The sequence below is a fragment of the Vulpes vulpes genome, chromosome 11, assembly GCF_048418805.1.
Source record: "Vulpes vulpes isolate BD-2025 chromosome 11, VulVul3, whole genome shotgun sequence".
NCBI classification, from domain to species: domain Eukaryota; kingdom Metazoa; phylum Chordata; class Mammalia; order Carnivora; family Canidae; genus Vulpes; species Vulpes vulpes.
Window position 1 is genome coordinate 24903642 of NC_132790.1, and position 19315 is coordinate 24922956.

General features: G+C 35.1%; 1 protein-coding gene across 5 annotated transcripts in view; it reads right to left on the reverse strand.

The window, feature by feature from the left end:
- Window positions 1-19315, reverse strand: part of FCHSD2 (FCH and double SH3 domains 2) — a 309076-nt gene that overhangs the window by 249733 nt on the left and 40028 nt on the right. For all 5 annotated transcript variants that reach the window (XM_026010537.2, XM_072727353.1, XM_026010536.2 and 2 more), the window contains exon 3: window positions 12761-12806. In XM_026010537.2, the coding sequence (XP_025866322.2) occupies window positions 12761-12806 (46 nt within the window). The remainder of the gene's footprint in view (window positions 1-12760; window positions 12807-19315) is intronic.

Genomic DNA, 19315 nt, shown 5'->3' on the forward strand with positions numbered 1-19315 from the left:
CTACAATAAGGCCAAATGCTCTAATTTTCAGTTGATTTTTATTTATTTTTAAAGATTTTATTTATTTATTCATGAGAGACACAGAGAGAGAGAGAGAGAGGCAGAGACACAGGCAGAGAGAGAAGCAGGCTCCATGCAGGGAGCCTGATGTGGGACTCGATCCTGGGACTCCAGGACCACACACTGGACCAAAGGCAGGCACTAAACCGCTGAGCCATCCAGGGATCCCCTCAGTTGATTGTTAATGTGCCTAAATGTAACAGTTACGAACATATATTAGTTTTTATAATAGTGGTTAATCTGAAATGTGTAAGTTAAAATTAAATCCTCAGATGTTTGATCTTTCTCCATTTATGCCTTGCCAAAACTTGAATTTAACAAAACTTCATTTTTTTAGTGCAGTATGTCACATAGAAAAAAAATACAGACATGATTTGAGACAATTACATATATGATAAAAATCTACTATCATTAGAGATTTAATCAGGCTTAAAAAACAGCAATATCAGTGATGTTGTGTTCTAATCTATCCAGGTCACCAAAACAAGCCATAAACTCTTATTAGGCCTGTCTTATAAACCTGTCAAATCATATTTGACAGAAATCTAATTATGAAGGAAAAAAATGAAAAATTCCAAAACATTCTACATACGAATGACCAGACCTATCAAAAAAGTCAATTGTCGGGATCCCTGGGTGGTGCAGCGGTTTAGCGCCTGCCTTTAGCCCAGGGCACGATCCTGGAGACCCGGGATTGAATCCCACATCGGGCTCCCGGTGCATGGAGCCTGCTTCTCCTTCTGCCTGTGTCTCTGCCTCTCTCTCTCTCTCTCTGTGACTATAATACATAAATAAATAAAAATTAAAAAAAAAAAAGGTCAATTGTCATGAAAAACAAAAAAGGTGGAGGAAATATTCTAAATAAAATCAAGAGACATTATCCACCAAATACAATGTGCAAACCTTAATTGGATCTTGGGAAAACAGCTTACAGACATTTCAAGAATAAATGAAGAAATCTGAATATAAACTACATATTAGATATTACAGAAGTATTATTCATTATCTTGGGTATGATAATAACATAATTATTTTGGGAAATGTTCTTAAAAGATGCAAAGTAAAAAAAATTAAATTAAAAAAAGTTTAAAAAGATGCAAAGTATGTAGAAGTATGACTGCAGCTTACTTTCAAACAATACAGCTTAGAAAAAAATGTGTATCGACACAGTATTAATATAGCTAAATGTTATTAACTAGTTAATATAGAGGCAATTAATACTATTTCTTTTTTTAAATATTATTCATTCTTCAGTGTATTATTCTTTCAACATTTCTGCAGATTTGCAGTTTTTCCAAATAAAAGATGAGGAAAAAAAGTCATTAGGTCAATATATTTCTTTATATTTCTTTTTAAGATTTTATTTATTTATTTGAGAAAGAAAGAGAGCATGCGCCCAAGTGAAGGGACAGCAGAGGGAGAGGGACAAGCAGACACCCCACCAAGCCAGGAGCCCTATTCGGGGCTCAATCCCAGGACCCTGAGGATCAGGACCCAAGCCAAAGTCGGAGACTTAACCAAATGAGCCACCCAGAAGCCCTTCTTCATATGTCAGTTCAATTCAGTAAAAAATTCCAAAATCTAAAGTTGGTTAATACAATGAAAATTTCATTTTGTAAATCTTTTACAGCTTAACATAGTAACTTAATTGATTGTTGTAGATACATTTTAGATAATGTGTATTATAATGCAAATTTCAATAAAGCTGATCCTACTACATGAATTTCTATGAAAATCTGAGTTACTGTTCCATTTTTAAAGACTTAAAAAGGATTTTAAAGACTTTAAGAGATATATTTTTTTAAAATTCTGGCATAAAAAAAATAGTTAACCTAATGAAACAGTAAATGTTCTAGTAGTGGGAGAATTTTTACAATGCTCCCCATAGGCAAGAAGATCCTCCCACTACTTTACATCCTCATACTATTTTTCAGACACATAGGACTTGGAATATCTGATAATACATGCAAAAGTCCACAAATTTAATTAATCACTCTCTACTTGGGAAATCCATTATCTAACAAAGCTAAGTTACAACAATTTAGAGATAAGTAAAACTAAGACAGTAAAAACAATAAAGACCATCTTATACAGGTACACATAGATTGGAAAGCAATTTCCTATTTATTAGTATATCTGACTAACCTGAAAAGAAGGGAGGGGAAAATGATCATCATTCTTTCAAAAATGAAGGGGAAAAAAAAAAAGAAGTGATTTTTCTAGCATCATCAAAATATGAAAAATATGTAGTCAGAGACTATAGTAATAAATACAAATAAAGCAATTAGATATTCATTCTCATACCCCTGCAAAAATACCAAAAGACAACAGCCCAAAATTAATACATTATATGTAATATATGTAACGTTAGCAATATTTTATTTTGCAACATATTCCTCAGTCTATGAAAGAAAAAAGCCATTAGAAGTATCCTTTCTTAATGTCCCCTTCCACATCTCAACTTTTCTTCAAACAATGAAATCTATATAGCCTGAAAAAAAAAAAAAGAAAGCTAATCAATTCTATTAAGATATATATTTTTTAAAACATTTTAAGACCTCTGAATCTGGGTATATCTAACCATTGGCAACATCTCATAACGGCTGTCAGCATACATAAGAAGCTGGTGGTCTGTTGGCTTGAAGAGACAACTGTGGGATGCTTGGGTGGCTCAGCAGTTTAGCGCCTGCCTTCAGTCCAGGGCATGACCCTGGAGTCCAGGATCAAGTCCCACATCGGGCTCCCTCTGTGGAGCCTGCTTCTTCCTCTGCTTCTTCCTCTGCCTCTCTCTATGTCTCTCATGAATAAATCTTCACTGACACTGTCTACTAAGATCAAGACATTTCCTGTATGAAAATTTGGAGGTAATGGGGGAAAGTCTGGAGACATCACTAGGATATTGTTAAGAAATGCTACATAACTTAATATACTAAGTGGTATACAGGTAATATAGTATGGGAAAATGGGTAAATTAATGGCTCTGGTTCTAAAAGTTATTCAAAACAGTCAGACTTTGAGCAAGAAAACATTTTAGAAATACCTTTGTCAATCTATTATACTTATATTTCCCTTTTAAAATATGGCCAAAGAATAGGTATTTTAAAGTATCACTTCTAATTAATACTGAAATTCTTTCAAAAACTATACGCAAATGATAAAGCACAGTGTCACACAGTTTAATTAGTATTTTTGTTGTTTGAACAAAAATACCAAATTTCTCCCAAAAAATGTACCCCAAAATATTTATCATTATGTCATCTAATAGTAGCAGTAACATAGAAAACAGACATTCTTATATACTGCTGCTAGGAATATAAAGAACTATGTTTTGCAGCACATGTAGATCACTAATGCCTTAAAAATGCAAATAACTTCTGACCCAGAAATTTCATTTAGAGGAACTGTTGCGAGAAAATAATCAGAGCTGAATGTTCAATATAACATTGTTCATATCAAAAAAAGTAAAACTAGAAAAAAAAGAATGTTAAATAATAAAATGTTAAATAAATGTTATGCCAAATAAATGAAATATGACTTCCAAATTATAAAATGCACTTATTTCAACAATGATATAGAAAGAAAGATGTTCACTATTATTGGTTACTAAAGAGAGAATACCCTGAACAAAACAGTACATTTATATATTTTAAATAAACTCATTCAATATATGTAATTGTATACATGTTCATTAAAAAAACTATAAAGTTATATGATAGAACATTAATTAATTAAAGCAATCACTACAAGATGGGGGGAGACAAATTTTTTCTACTTGATTTCCAGAATCTTCTATAAAAATATATTTAATTTATGATATATCCATATAAAGGAAATTGTGCAGGTCTTTAAAATCATACCGGGGGGAGGGGTACACCTGGGTGGCTCAGCAGCTGAGCATCTGCCTTCACTCCAGGGCATGATCCTGGAGTCCCAGGATCGAGTCCTACATTGGGTTCCCTACAGGGAGCCTGCTTCTCTCTCTGCCTATGTCTCTGCCCCTCTCTTTGTGTGTCTCTCATGAATATATAAAATCTTTTTTAAAAAATCATATCAGGGATTGTATTACAGTTTCTGTGTGCTCAAGCTGTTCTTTACAAAATTTTGTTAAATTACAGTGAAATAATAAATATAATACCTTTTTAGGAAATCATTGTATGAAATGTTTCAAAATAAATGGCAGAGTAAACTAATTTCTTTATTAATTTAAGAAGAAAAATAGGACCAAGAATCAATGAATCCAAAACAAGAAAGGAATAAAAACATACTCAAATAAAAGCTATACAGCAACACAGAGAAATGTGGGCTGAAACAACAGGGTACAGACTCCAGGCAAGAAGTCGCCAAGAAGGGCAGCCCAGGTGGCGCAGTGGTTTAGCGCTGCCTGCAGCCGGGAGCATGATCCTGGAGACCCTGGATCAAGTCCCACATCAGGCTCTCTGTATGATGCCTGCTTCTCCCTCTGCCTGTGTCTCTGCCTCTTTCTCTCTGTCTCTATGAATAAATAAAGTCTTTAAAAAAAAAAGAGGTTGCCAAGAAAATAGAGATTTTGATCAACTAGATAACATTTAAAATACTGGGGAAACTGAGAAAAATGAAGAAAAATTAAATAGAAATAGTTTAGAAGAGTTAATATTGTTAAGAAGTCAATTCTGCTCAAACTGACCTAAGGATTCAAAGCATTCACAATGAAAACCCCAGCCAGCATGTTGGAGAAATGGACAAACTGATTCTAAGATGTATATGGAAATATAAAGGGCCAAGAATAGTGAAGACTCTGATACTACCAACTATCAAGGTTTACTGTAAAATTATAGTAATTAAAACTGCAATATGGGCAAAAAGATTTCAAAAAATACATTAGTGGAACAGAAGTCCAGAAATAGACTTATACATACACAGCTACCTATGTTACAACAAAATATCACTTCTATACAGTGTGGGAGTAGGGGGGACAGACTTTTCAACATATGGTTCTGCCTCAACTGTTATCTACATAGAAAATTAAATGTTGACCCTAATCTCGCACCATACACAAAAGCTTACTTCATATAGGCTGTCGAACTAAATGTGTAGGGCTAAACAATAAAAATTCTAGAACATTACATCACATCTTAGGTAGACCTTAAGGTAGCAATGAATTCTTAAACAGGACATAAAATACACTGATTATATAAGAAAACAAATTAGATTTCATTAAAATTAGGAACTTCTTTTCATCAGAACAAATTATTAACAGAAAGGCAACCCACAAAACATGACATTTCTGCATTAGACTGAAGAGGTATCTGTAATACATCTGATAAAGGATTCCAATCCAGAATATACAAAGAAACACTATAAATCAATAAGAAAAAGGCCAACCAGAAACTTCAACAGGTACTTCACAAACAAGATATCCACATACCCAATCAACATATGAAAAGTTCCTCAACTTCATTAGTCATTAGGAAAATGCTAATCAAAACCACAATTCTTTACACTATATACTCACCAGAAAGGCTAAAAAGAAACAGACAAAACCAAGGTTTTTTTGTTTTGTTTTGCTTTTTTAAAAAGATTTTATTTATTCATTCATGAAAGACATAGTGAGAGAGGCAGAGACCTAGCAGAGGGAGAAGCAGGCTCCATGGAGGAAGCCTGATGTGGGACTTGATCATGGTACTCCAGGATCACGCCCTGAGCCAAAGGCAGACACTCAACCACTGAGCCACGCAGGCATCCCAAAACCAAGGTTTTAAATCAACTACAACTCTCATTCATAACTATTAGTAGTGTAAATTACCATAATCACTTAAGAAAACCATTTCAAAAATCTCCCAAAGCTAAAGAACAACCCTATGACACAGCAAATCCACTCCTTAGGTATGTATATACCCAACAGACAACACTCATATTCACCAAAACACACATACAAGAATGTTCACAATGGTATAATGATTACAGCCATGATAATGACTATAATCAGAAAGACAATGACAAGTATTGGCAAGGACATGGAGAACTAGAACCCTCATATACTGCTGATGAGAATGCAAAATTGTACAGCCAATATGGAAAACAGTTTAACCATTTCTTTAAAAGCTAAAAATAAACTTACCAAATGACCTTGAATTCCAGTCTTAGGTATATACTCAAGAATATGAAAATATAGGTCCAAACAATGACTACTATGTGAATATCTATAGCAGCACTATACATAATAGCCGAAATTGGAAACAATCCAAGTATCCATCAATTAGTGAATGGCTAAACAAAATGTAGCGTGTATGTGTGTGTGTGTGTGTGTGTGTGTGTATTCATACCATGGAATATTACTCACCAATAAAAAGAATGGGTTACTGATACATCATAGAATATTCATGTACTTCAAATACATGTGCTAAGCGAAAGCCAAACAGGACTATATATTGCAAGACTAAATTTTTATGACATGTCCAGAAAAGGCAAATTTATAGAGACATAAACCTGATGGTTCCTTAGGCAACAAAGATTAACTGAAAACAAGTACAGAAAACTCACTGTATTAATATAAATATTCTAAAGCTAAACTATACTAAAGGTTGCATAAATCTCTAAGTTTGAAAAAAAAACATTTAATTATCCATTATAAATGGATGATATATATATTTTTAAAGGTTTTATTTATTCATAAGGGACAGAGAGAGAGAGCGAGGCAGAGACAGGCAGAGGGAAAAGCAGGCTCCTACAGGGAGCCCAATGTGGAACTCAATCCCAGGACCCAGGGGTCACGCCCTGAGCCAAAGGCAGATGCTCAACCACAGAGCCACCTAGGCATCCCATAAATGGATGATATTTAAGGATACATAAGTTATGCCTCTCAAAAGTATTTTTAAAAAGGAATTAGTAAGGAAAAGGAAGCAGGAAGCTATAAATGAAATTTAGTAATGTACTGGTATAAGTTGAGGCTAATAAGAGGTGACAGAGAATTCACTGTTCTGAGGCACCTGGGTGGCTCAATGGTTGAGCGGCTACCTTTGGCTCAGGTTGTAGTCCTGGGGTCCTGGGACTGAGTCCCACATCAGGCTTGCTACAGGGAGCCTACTTCTTCCTCTGCCTATGTCTGTGCCTCTCTCTGTATGTCTCTCATGAATCAATAAATAAAATATTTTTTAAAAAAAGAATTCACTGTTCTAATTCCTACTTTCATATATGCTTGAAAATTTTTCAAAGTAAATTTTTTTAAAATAAGAAAACACGGGTGCCAGTGCCTCAGTATGTCAAGTACCTGCCTTCGGCTGAGGTCGTGATCCCTGAGTCCCAGGATGGGGCCCCACATCAGGCTTCCTGCTCAACGAGGAGTCTGTTTCTCCCTCTGACCCTTCCCCATTTGATGCTTTCCCTCTCACTTACTCTTTCTCTCAAATAAATAAAATCTTTAAAACAATAAAATAAGAAAATAAATAACTTTTTTTAATTGGCAAAACATTTGAACACGTCACCAAAGACTATGTACCAACAGGAAATAAACACATGAAAATAATGTTTAACATCATTAACTATTTGGTAAATGTAAATTAAAACCACAGTGAATACCATTGTGAACCTATTACAATATCTGAAACTGGGGGATCCCTGGGTGGCTCAGCGGTTTGGCGCCTGCCTTTGGCCCAGGGCACGATCCTAGAGTCCTGGGATCGAGTCCCGCATCAGGCTACCTGCATGGAGCCTGCTTCTCCCTCTGCCTGTGTCTCTGCCTCTCTCTCTATCATAAATAAATAAAATCTTTAATAAAAAAAATATCTGAAACTGAAAAGACAATATTCAGTCTTGGGGAGAATATAGAACAGATACTCTCATATCTGTTGGTAGAATGTAAAATGTACAACTTCTTTACAAAATAATTTGGCAGTTACTTAAGAAGATCCAGCCATTCCACTCCTATGTATTTATCCAAGAGAAATAAAACCATCTCTCCACACAAAAATGTTCCAAGCAGCTTTATTTATAATATCTAAAAATAGAAACAACCTAAATGTCCATCAAGTGGTGAATGGATAAACAAATTGTGGTATACCCATACAAAAGAATACTACTCAGCAAAAGAAAAAGAAATGAACTATCAATACACACAACATAAAATGTAAAATAATTCTGCTGATGAAAGAAGCCATACAAAAAAAGAGTACGCACCGAATAATTCTATTTATATAGAACTAAAATTCTAAACAATGCAAACTAATCTATCGTGATAAGTAGATTAGTGATTTCCTGAGTGATAATGGGGAAAAGACAATCACTGAGGAGTGAGTGAAAGGGAGGGATTATAATGAGACATGAAAAAACTTTGGGTGGCTATACATATGTTCTTATCCTGATTGTGAGGATAGTTTCACAGGTATATAACTCAATAAGGCTTTTTTTTTTTTTTAAGATTTTATTTTTCAGTAATCTTTATAGCCAGCATGGAGCTTGAACCCACAACCCCAAGATCTGGAGTCATACATTCTACCATCTGAGCCAGCCAGGTACTCCTAAGGTTGTTTAAGAAAAAAGTCAGTATAGTGAAACTTGTGTAAGAGTGAGAGCAGTAAAGGGTGGGGGAGTGCAAGAGGGATTTTTGGGGTGGTGTTAATGTTCTGTTTTGTTTTGTTTTAAGATTTAATTTATTTATGCATGAGAGACATCGAGAGAGAGAGAGGCAGAGACACAGGCAGAGGAAGAAGCAGGCTCCAGCCAGGGAGCCCGACATGGGACTCAATCCCAGGTCTCCAGGATCCCACCTGGGATGAAGGCGGCGCTAAACCGCTGAGCCACCAGAGCTGCCCTAATGTTCTGTTTCTTGACCTGGACACTAGTTATATGTATATGGTATGTTCCCTTTGAAAATTCATGGAGCTGTATTTAGGATCTATACACTTTTCTCTACATATGCTATACATCAATTTTTAAACAGCTTATTAAAAAGAAAATAGAATATTACTATACATTCATCAGAATGTCACTTTTTCATGTTAGACAATACCAAGTATTGGCAAAGATGTGAAGCAACTAGAACTCTCATACATTGCTGTTAAGCATGTAAACTGCCATAATCACTTTAGAAAACCAGGTATAACTATTAAAGTACTAACATGCATATATACCCAGTGACCCAGCAGCACTACTCCTAGGTGTATACCTAACAGAAATGCATCCATATGTCCATCAAAAAACATGTACAACAGTTTTCCTTAGAAGCAACAATCAAAATCACCCAAAAACTGGAAGCAACTGAAATTTTAATCATCAGTGAAGTGGAAAACAAATTGTGGATATGTTTTCATTCAGTGAATACTATGCAGTAATGAAAAAGAACAAGCTATTCCTACATGCAACACATTTGAAGCTCAAAATTTAATGGTGAACAAAAGAAATCAGACACAGAAGAGTAGACAGTATATAATACCATTTAATTAAAATTCAAAAACACTAAACAATCCAAAGGTAACTATTATGATAAGAATCAGTATACTGGTTACCACAGGAAGGTAGGAGTAATAACTGCTTCTCAGACCATGGTAATGTTCTGCATCTTAATCTGAAAAGTAGCTATGTGACTGTGTTCACTTCATAAAAATTTATCACAATATACTCAAGAGTTGTCCATCTTACTATATATATATATATATATGTGTGTGTGTGTGTGTGTGTGTGTATATATATATATTATCTCAATTTCTCAATCTTTTTCTTTTAACCTCTACACCCAACATGGGGCTTGAACTCACAAACCCAAGATCAAGTCACATGATCTACCTACTATGCCAGCCAGACACCCCATTTCATTTTTTAAAATCTACCCCCAAAATTTCAACCCTATACTGACCAAAAGAAGGAAAGAAAAAGAAATAATTTAAATAGTTCAGCTCTCCTCTCTGACCACATCTCATCACCAATGAGGGTATGTCCTCAGACAGCAAATGCAAATAATAAGCCTGACATTAGTGCATACTGGCAAAATCCACAGATAAAGTATCAGTCATCTGAAGGGTTTCTCCACTACTGGCAGGAAGCAAAAACATTGTTGAGGCAGCTAAAGAAGAGTACAGAGATAGCTTTGTCTGTTTATATCATCAGAAATAAATTGAAAAAGTAATTGGAAAAATATTGAAGAGCAAGAAGAACTGAGAAAAATCACCTAAAAAGCAAATATGACAAATAACAAGAAGAATCAGCACACTGAATCTCCATAATTGTGCTCAATTGTCTCAAGCAGAGAGACACTGGAACGCTGTAATTTCCGAATATTATTATTCTATCAAATCTTAAAATATACATTAGTACCTTATACAGTTTATACATTCTATAGAATTGTATAAACAAAACCAAGTATAACTTACTTAAAACACATTTAAAGAAATTTTTCAAGAATAAATTAGACTGCTCTGTAAAATGCAATTCCACTGCACTATATACCTATATGAACACAAAAATACATATATTTACACACAAACAATATAAATGTTAAAAAAAACACAAATACACCTAAAAAACACACACACACGGGGCAGCCCCGGTGGCTCAGCGGTTTAGCGCCGCCTACAGCTCAGGGCGTGATCCTGGAGACCCATGATCAAGTCCCACATCAGGCTCCCTGCATGGAGCCTGTTTCTCCCTCTGCCTGTGTCTCTGCCTCTCTCTCTCTCCTCTCTGTGTATTCTCATAAATAAATAAATAAAATCTTTAAACACACACACACATATATATGTATACACATATATATAGATAGATATGCACTTAATAGAACAAGAGATAGAAGTCTATATCATTCAGAGTTAGAAAAGTAACAAAGGCACTAAAATAGTGCCAAATTATACTGGAAAGAGTAGGCCAAAAAGGAATGGCTTAGGAAGCTAATTTCTCATTTACTATAAGAAGTAATCGAGCAATAATGTCTAGAGTTGACAAATCATGAATCAGTTACAAGCACATTGGAAATAATCATCAGGAGAACCAAGAGAGTCATCTACTTTTAATATTTTCTCTGAGGACTGTGATTGCTATTGGGACAAAGAACTGCTAATTTTCATGCAATTTAAGGTACTGTCTTATATTTTTAATCATGAACTTGCCCTAAATAGGGCAATGAGTCTATCTAGTTTTGATTATTAAAACTTTAAATCAGGTTCCAAATATACCATACAAAAATTTTCACTTCATAAATTTTAAGAGCAGATCCTATATACTTTGATCCCTGTGGAAACACATCTGTAAAAGGCATAATATCTGTCCCTATTTCACAGGTTTACTGAGAGGGTTAAAACAGATAATGTATGTAAAATCAGCAAGGTGCCTGGTACAAGAATTCAATTCAATTTTAGCTATCATTACTAGTATTTAGTATATTTGCATAGAATAAGGTTCAACACTAATTATTAGAACTGACACTAATTCATTATGTAAAGTACCTGATTAATAAGCACTCAATAACTAATGAGTGAATTAATGAGTCTATCTAGCTTTCAAGAAATAATTATCTTCTAAGAATACCAAATAAAATACAGTCACCTTGTTAACTACAGTGAAATCAGTATAAAACTAAAATCAAGACCTGACAAAGCACAAAAAAATCATGTCCTAATTTCACTATTTATATTAAGAATAGAAGCAGCAGCAGCAGCAACAGTAGTTACCATGTACAGCATTTCCTTCTAATGCTTTCCTGTATTTTTAAATTTTGTTTCAAATACTACATTTATAATTTTGGGAGTGAGAAGAGATCAGTTTTAGAATTCTATACCACAAAGGAAGTAATTGCTTACAAGGGCCAAAATTTCCAAATTATGTCACGTTGTTTTTGTACAAGGAAAGGTAGTTATTAATTCTTAACGTATCTACAAAATGATATATCAACATAATTTTATTCTTGGCACATTTAGTTATCTGGGTGCAAATAAGATTCTAACTAAAATTAAAGAAAGAAATGCTTAAATTTCCCTAGAAATAGCACTATGCCATCCCCTGAAAGTACACCATTCTTTATCAACAGAGACCTAAAGAGAAATAAATGCCTGACTGGACAAAATGAAATTAACCTTCCATAATATTAGAGAGAGTAGGATATATAAGAGAATGAATATACAGCTGACCCTTGAACAATGTGGAGATTATGGGGTGCCAACCCCCAATATAATAAAAAATACACATACAACTTTTGACTTCCTAAAAATTTAGCTATTAATAACCTACCGTTGACCAGAAGATTTACTAATAACATAGTCAATTAACACATATGTTGTATGTATTATATATTGTATCTTTATAATAAAGTAATCTAGAGAAAAGAAAATATTAGTAAGAAAATTATGAGGATGAGGAAATACATTTACAGTACTGTACATAAATTCATTTAAAAAAAACACATTTAAGCAGACCCATGCAATTCAAACCCATGATGTTCAAGGGTCAAGTATCTACACTTTATAAAATGTATGTATTATTATTTACACTTGTAAATACTTTACAAATACTATAAATATTATCTTCTTTCCAAAGGTACATAACCTTCACTGTAGTAAGGAGCAACTTACCTCCTCATCTAGAGATCCAAATGGAGTAAAGGGAGGATCAAACTGAGATAGCCAGGAATAAGAAGGAAAACAGGATGCACGAATAACAAAGTTTTTCTCCAATGACCATATCTGCCTTAAAGTCAAAGAAGAGGTATACCTAGAATGGCCACCTCAATTTCCAAGCTTACCTGTGCATACTCTCTTTCAATGGCAGCCTTCTTCTGACTGAATGTCCTAAAAGCACAAATAAAAATTCATTACCAGAAGTATAACAATAATTTTATGTAAATTTACAAACAGATCCTCAGATACTACCTGGTAAGCTCTGTTCAGGAAAAGGACAATATTTTATTCACTTATGTTCTTCGGAGTACTGCTGACAAAAGACTCTGGAAACAGAAAATCTATATTCAAATCCAGCCTCCACCATGTACTAGCTGTATGACCTTGGTCAAATCACTTGACTTCTCTGTGCCTCAAAATGGGGATAGTAACAGTACCCTGATAGGGACAGTATAAAATTTACTTAAGTAAAATATATAAAGTGCTCAAACCTGTATCTAACACACAGTAAAAGCTATATATGCTAGCTACTTTTAGGACAATGGCTAATGCACAGTATGTACTAAAAATATTTACTGAACTTAACCAACATAGAGGGAACTATAGAAAACAAAGTAGAAACTAAATTTGGGGGGCACCTGGCTGGCTCAGTTAGTAAAGCATGTAACTCTTAATTTGGGGGTTGTAAGTTTGAGCCGCATGCTAGATGCAGAGATTACTTTAAAATAAAATCTTTAAAAAGAGAAAATCAAGGGCACATGAGTGGCACAATCAGTTACACATCCAATTACTGGTTTTGGCTCAGGTCATTGATCTCAGGGTCACAAGATCAAGCTCTGCAGTGGGCTCCGTGCTTGGTGCACAGTCTGCTTAAGACTCTCCCACTTGCCCCCTTCCCACTATGTGTGCATGCACACATTCTCTCTCTGCATTCTCTCTCTCAAATAAATAAAACGTTTTTAAAAAGAAGAAAATCAATTTTCGATCAACATGAAAAAAAGTCAAATTAATTCCTTCATTCCAATCCTTTGTAACAGAGTTACAAAACAAAGTACAAGGCCACTAAATGTAGTATGATGGGTACACCCTGTCCATACATGTATTATATTTTATAGATTCTATGGTAACATTTTTTACATTTTAACATTTATGATATTGGGATTCATCTTTTAATAATGATTAGCTGTAAAAAAAAATGATTAGCAGTATTTTCTTCTATCTTAACAGTATGTGAAATAACAGTACACCTTACAAACCATAGGCAAAGTAGTCAATGAGATATAATAATATTGACAATTTTTCTTAAATAGTCTGAGCTTAAAGACTTCTCTGTTAGGGGCCAGATATCTGTGCTCTTAAAAGCACTTAAAAGGAGGGATCCCTGGGTGGCTCAGCGGTTTAGCGCCTGCCTTCGGCCCACAGTGTAATTCTGGAGTCCCAGGATCGAGTCCCACATCGGGCTCCCTGCATGGAGCCTGCTTCTCCCTCTGCCCGTGTCTCTGTTTCTCTCTCTCTGTCTCTCTCATGAATAAGTAAATAAAATCTTAAAAAAAAAAAAAGCACTTAAGGTGTAGATATCAGAGTAAAAAGTGTAAAATACAAAGAAAAGAGCTGGATTTGAAATAAGGGATAATTTAATCCAAAACTTCTACTTTAAAATTTTGTTTTTAATTTACCAACATGACTATTCATTTCTTAGATAAGAAATATAACTATTTGGGATGCCTGGGTGGCTCAGTGGTGGAGCGTCTGCCTTTAGCTCAGGGAGTGATCCCGGGGTCCAGGATCAAGTCCTGCATCGGGCTCCCTGCAAGGAACCTGCTTCTCCCTCTGCCTATGTCTGCCTCTCTCTCTTTCATGAATAAATAAATAAAATCTTTTTTAAAAAAGGTAACTATTTTAGATGTTACTACATTTATTTTGAGTGGATAACTTTTTAGCCTTAAAAAAGGATGGAAACACTGACATATGCTACATAAGAAGGATGAACCTTGAGTACATTATGCTGAATGACGTCTGTCAGTCATAAAAAGACAAATACTTTAGGGTTCCATTTATATGAGGTACTTAGAGTAGTGAAATCATATAGACAGAAAGAATGGAGGTTACCAGGGGCTGGGAAGAGAGGATCAGAGGAGTCATTATTTAATCAGTACAGTTTCAGTTTTACAAGATGAGGAGCTCTGGAGATAGACGATGGTGATAGTTGCAGAACAATATGAAGTACTTAATACCATTAACTATACACTTAAAAATGGCTAAGATTTATATCATATATATTTTACTATAGCAAAAAATAAAAGAGAAAAAAAAGTAAAGCAAGACCTTTTCCTTAAGAATGTTCAAGTGAAGAGTCCAAGAAAACAAGTACTCTTTTACTCTGAACATGCATATCAACTAATTTTAAAGTTCTCAGTGGGATTTTTAGTTATGAAAGAATTACATGTCTACTAAGTAATTTTCTGTTCTAACTAAAGAAAACATATCCAAGTTGACAACTATTCAAAATCAACATCATTAATATTAGAAATCTATTTATTATAATTCAGTCAAGAGAGAACAAAAAATCTTCTCATAATCTCCATATAAAATGAAAAGGCATTTGTTAAAATTCAACATCAGTTTCTCATAAACATCTTTAGAAATATTAATGGGTGCTATAATTAAACAGATGGACAAGAACAAGTGATGGTGAGAACGTGGAGAAATTAGAACTCTCATGCAACATTAGGAGGAATGTAAAATGGTACAGCTGCTTTAGAAAATCACAGTCTGGGAGTTCCTCAAAAGGTTAAACATAGTATTACCATATGAACCAGAAGTTCTATTCCTAGGTATATACCCAAGAAAACTTAAAACATATGTCTATTCAAAAATCTGTTAAAGAACATTCATAGCAGCACTATTCATGATCACCAAAAGTGATCAGGTAAGTTGGTGGACATCTGGATAGTTGATATGCATGTTCAGAGTAAAAGAGTTCTTGTTTTCTTGGAGACTTCACTTGAATTATCTGATGATCAGATAAACAAGATGTGGTATATTCATATATTATTCAAATATTATTCAAAAAAAGGAATGAAGGGGTGCCTGGATGGCTCAGCCAGGTGAGCATCTGTCTTCAGCTCAGGTCATGATCTCCGGGTCCTGGGACTGAGTCCCACATCAGGCTTCCTGCTCAGCAGTAGTCTGCTTCTCTCTCTCTCTCTCTTTCTCTCTCTTCCCTTCCCCATCTCTCATTCTCTCTCTCAAATAAAAATAAATCTTTTTTTAAAAAAAAAGGAATGAAATATTAATACATGATACAGTATGGATGAACCTGGAAAGCACTATGCTAAGAAGTCACATAAAAGGCCACATATTATATGATTCCATTTATACAGAATGTCCCAGAATAAGCAAGCCTATAGAAAGTAGATCAGTGGTTGCTAAGGGATGGAGAGTTTAGATAAATCTGTCATTATTTAAAAAGTATTTTTCTTTTAATTAGATAAGTTGATCATAAAGTTCATATGGAAAAATGAACATTCAATAGTTACAAACATTCTGAAAAATAATATTTTTAAAAGACCTACCTTCACTAGATAATAAAAATTAATTTAAAAAGTGACAATACTTAAGACAGCTTGGTAATGGAACACAAGTAAGATAACGGAACATAAGTTCAAAAATATATCCAAAATAGAGCTACGCTATACTCAACAATGACACTATTAGGTATTTATCGAAAGGATATAAACATAGTGATTGAAAGGGACACCTGCACCCCAATGTTTATAGAGGGAAGGTCCACCAACAGCCAAAGCATGAAAAAAGCCCAGATGTCCATCGACAGATGAATGGATAAAAAATTGGTATATGTGTACGCGCACACGCGCACACACACACACACACAATTTGGTATATGTGTATGTGCGCACACACACACACAGAGAGGAATATTACTCAGCCATCAAGAAGAATAAAATCTTGCCATTTGCAACAACGTGGACAGAACTAGAGGGTATTAGGTGCTATGTGAAATAAGTCAGAGAAAGACAAATATCCTATAATTTCATTCATATGTGGAATTTAAGAAACAAAACAGATTAACACAGAGGAAGGGAAGGAAAAATAAAATAAAATGAAATCAGGGAGGGAGACAAACCATAAGAGACTCTTAACTCTAGAAAATAAACTGAGAGTTGCTGGAGGGGAGCTGGGTGGGGGGATGGGGTAACTGGGTGATGGATATTAAGGAGGGTACGTGTGTAGTGAGCACTGAATATTGTATGCAACTGATGAATCACCAAATTCTACCTCTGAAACTAATAATACACTGTATATTAATTAAATTGATTTTTTAGAAGACAGTGGCTTTCAGGGTGTTACACATCAGTAACAGCAGTGAGATTAGTCAATGCTCCTGATCTCTGGGTCCCAGCTATGCTGGTGATCAGTTAGGCCCAGCTGTGGATCCCTGCCTTTTGCTTCTCTTTATCTCCACATAATTTAGTAAGCACATAATTCCTTGCATGAAATCACTTTTAACTGGAATGTCCAAAGTAAAGAATTTGTTTTTTGCATTGAAAAAAAGGGGAAAGAAAGAAATACACCCAAATACACAAAAATTTAGTAACTGGAAAAGAGAACACTTTGATTTAAAGGGGAAAATATGGATTACTTAGTAAATTGTACTGAGGTAGCTTTATACGAAGATGCAATGTTAAAAAAATAGAAAAGTTAACAGAATAATGTATAGATAATATACTATCTTTTCATATAAAAATGTTTACACATATACACTGTATTATAACACTACTCAACTGCAATACAAACAGTCCCCAACGTACAATGGTTCAATTTATAATTTTTTGACTTCACAATAGTGTAAAAGTAACATCCATTCGGTAGAAACCATACTTCAAATTTTAAATTTTGATCTTTCCCTGAGCTAGCAATATGCAGCACAAAATTCTCAATTGTGATGCAAGGCAATATCAGCTAGCCCGAGCTCTCAGTCAGCCACACAATCCCAATGGGAAACAACTGATAAACTTACAACCATTCTAAAGCCATACAACCATTGTTTTTCACTTTCAGTATAGCATTCAATAAATTACATGAAATACTCAACACTTTATTATAAAACAGGCTTTATGTTAGATGATTTTGCCCAACTGTTATTAATTTAAGTGTTCTCAGCATGCTTACAGTAGGCTAGGCTAAGTTATGATGTTCTGTAGGTTAGGTATATAAAATGCATTTTTGATTTAATGGTATTTTCAATCTTCAATGGGTTTATCAGAACATAACCCCACTGTAAGCCAAGAAAAATCTATAGTCCCTCAAATGAAAAACTGTTCTGTGGGAAAATGCCTACTGTGATCCCCTTAGGAATGACTGTGATAATATTCTCTGAAATATTAACACGAAACTGACTTGACAATGGCTCCATATGAAGAAAGAAACTTATGTCAACAGCAGAAGAAAGGGGATGCCTCGGTGGCTGGTGGCTCAGTAGTTGAGCATCTACCTTCAGCTCAAGGCGTGATCCCAGGGTCCTGGAATCAAGTCCCACATCAGGCTCCACACAGGGAGCTCGCTTCTCCCTTTAGGTCTCTGCCTCTCTCTGTATGTCTCTCATGAATAAATAAAATCTTTATTTATGAGAGACGGAGAGAGAGAGAGAGAGAGAGAGAGAGAGAGAGAGAGGCAGAGACACAGGCAGAGGGAGAAGCAGGCTCCATACAAGGGTCCCAATGTGGGACTCAATCCTGGGACTCTGGGTTCAGGCCCTGAGCCAACAGCAGACACCCAACCACTGAGCCACCCAGGGGCCCCTAAATAAAATCTTTTTAAAAATAGTAGAAGAGGCAGCCCAGGTAGCTCAGCGGTTTAGCGCCACCTTCAGCCCAGGGCGTGATCCTGAAGACCCGGAATCGAGTCCCACGTCAGGCTCCCTGCATGGAGCCTGCTTCTCCCTCTGCCTGTGTCTCTGCCTCTCTCTCTCTCTGTGTCTCTCACGAATAAATAAAAAATAAAAATCTTAAAGAAAATAGAAGAAAGACCTTTTACTGTATTGTTTGTATTATTTGAATTTATGCCATGTGTACATGTATGTATTTTTGAGGTGAAATTTATATGACTACAATTAACCACTTTAAAGTATTCAGTTCAATAGCATTTTCTTTTTTTAAGATTTTATTTATTTATTTATTTATTTATGAGAGAGAGAGAGAGAGAGAGAGAGAGAGAGAGAGAGAGGCAGAGACACAGGCAGAGGGAGAAGCAGGCTCTATGCCGGGAGCCCAATGCGGGACTCGATCCTGGGACTACAGGATGGCGCCCTGGGCCAAAGGCAGGCACCAAACCACTGAGCAACCCAGGGATCCCTCAATAGCATTTTCATGTGTTCAGTGTATACGACTACCACCTCTCTCTACTTTCAAAACCTTTTAATTACTCCAGAAGAACACTGCATATCCACTAAGTAATCACTTCCATTCCCCCCACCCATACCAACGAACTAATTTTCTGCCTCTACAGATTTACCTATTCTGGATATTTCATATAAAAAGAATCATGCAATGTGACCCTTTGTGTCTGGCTTCTTTGATTTAGAGTTTTCAACGTCCAAGTTGTAGAATGTATCAATACTTGATTACTTTTTGTGACTGAATAATACTCCATTGTATGGA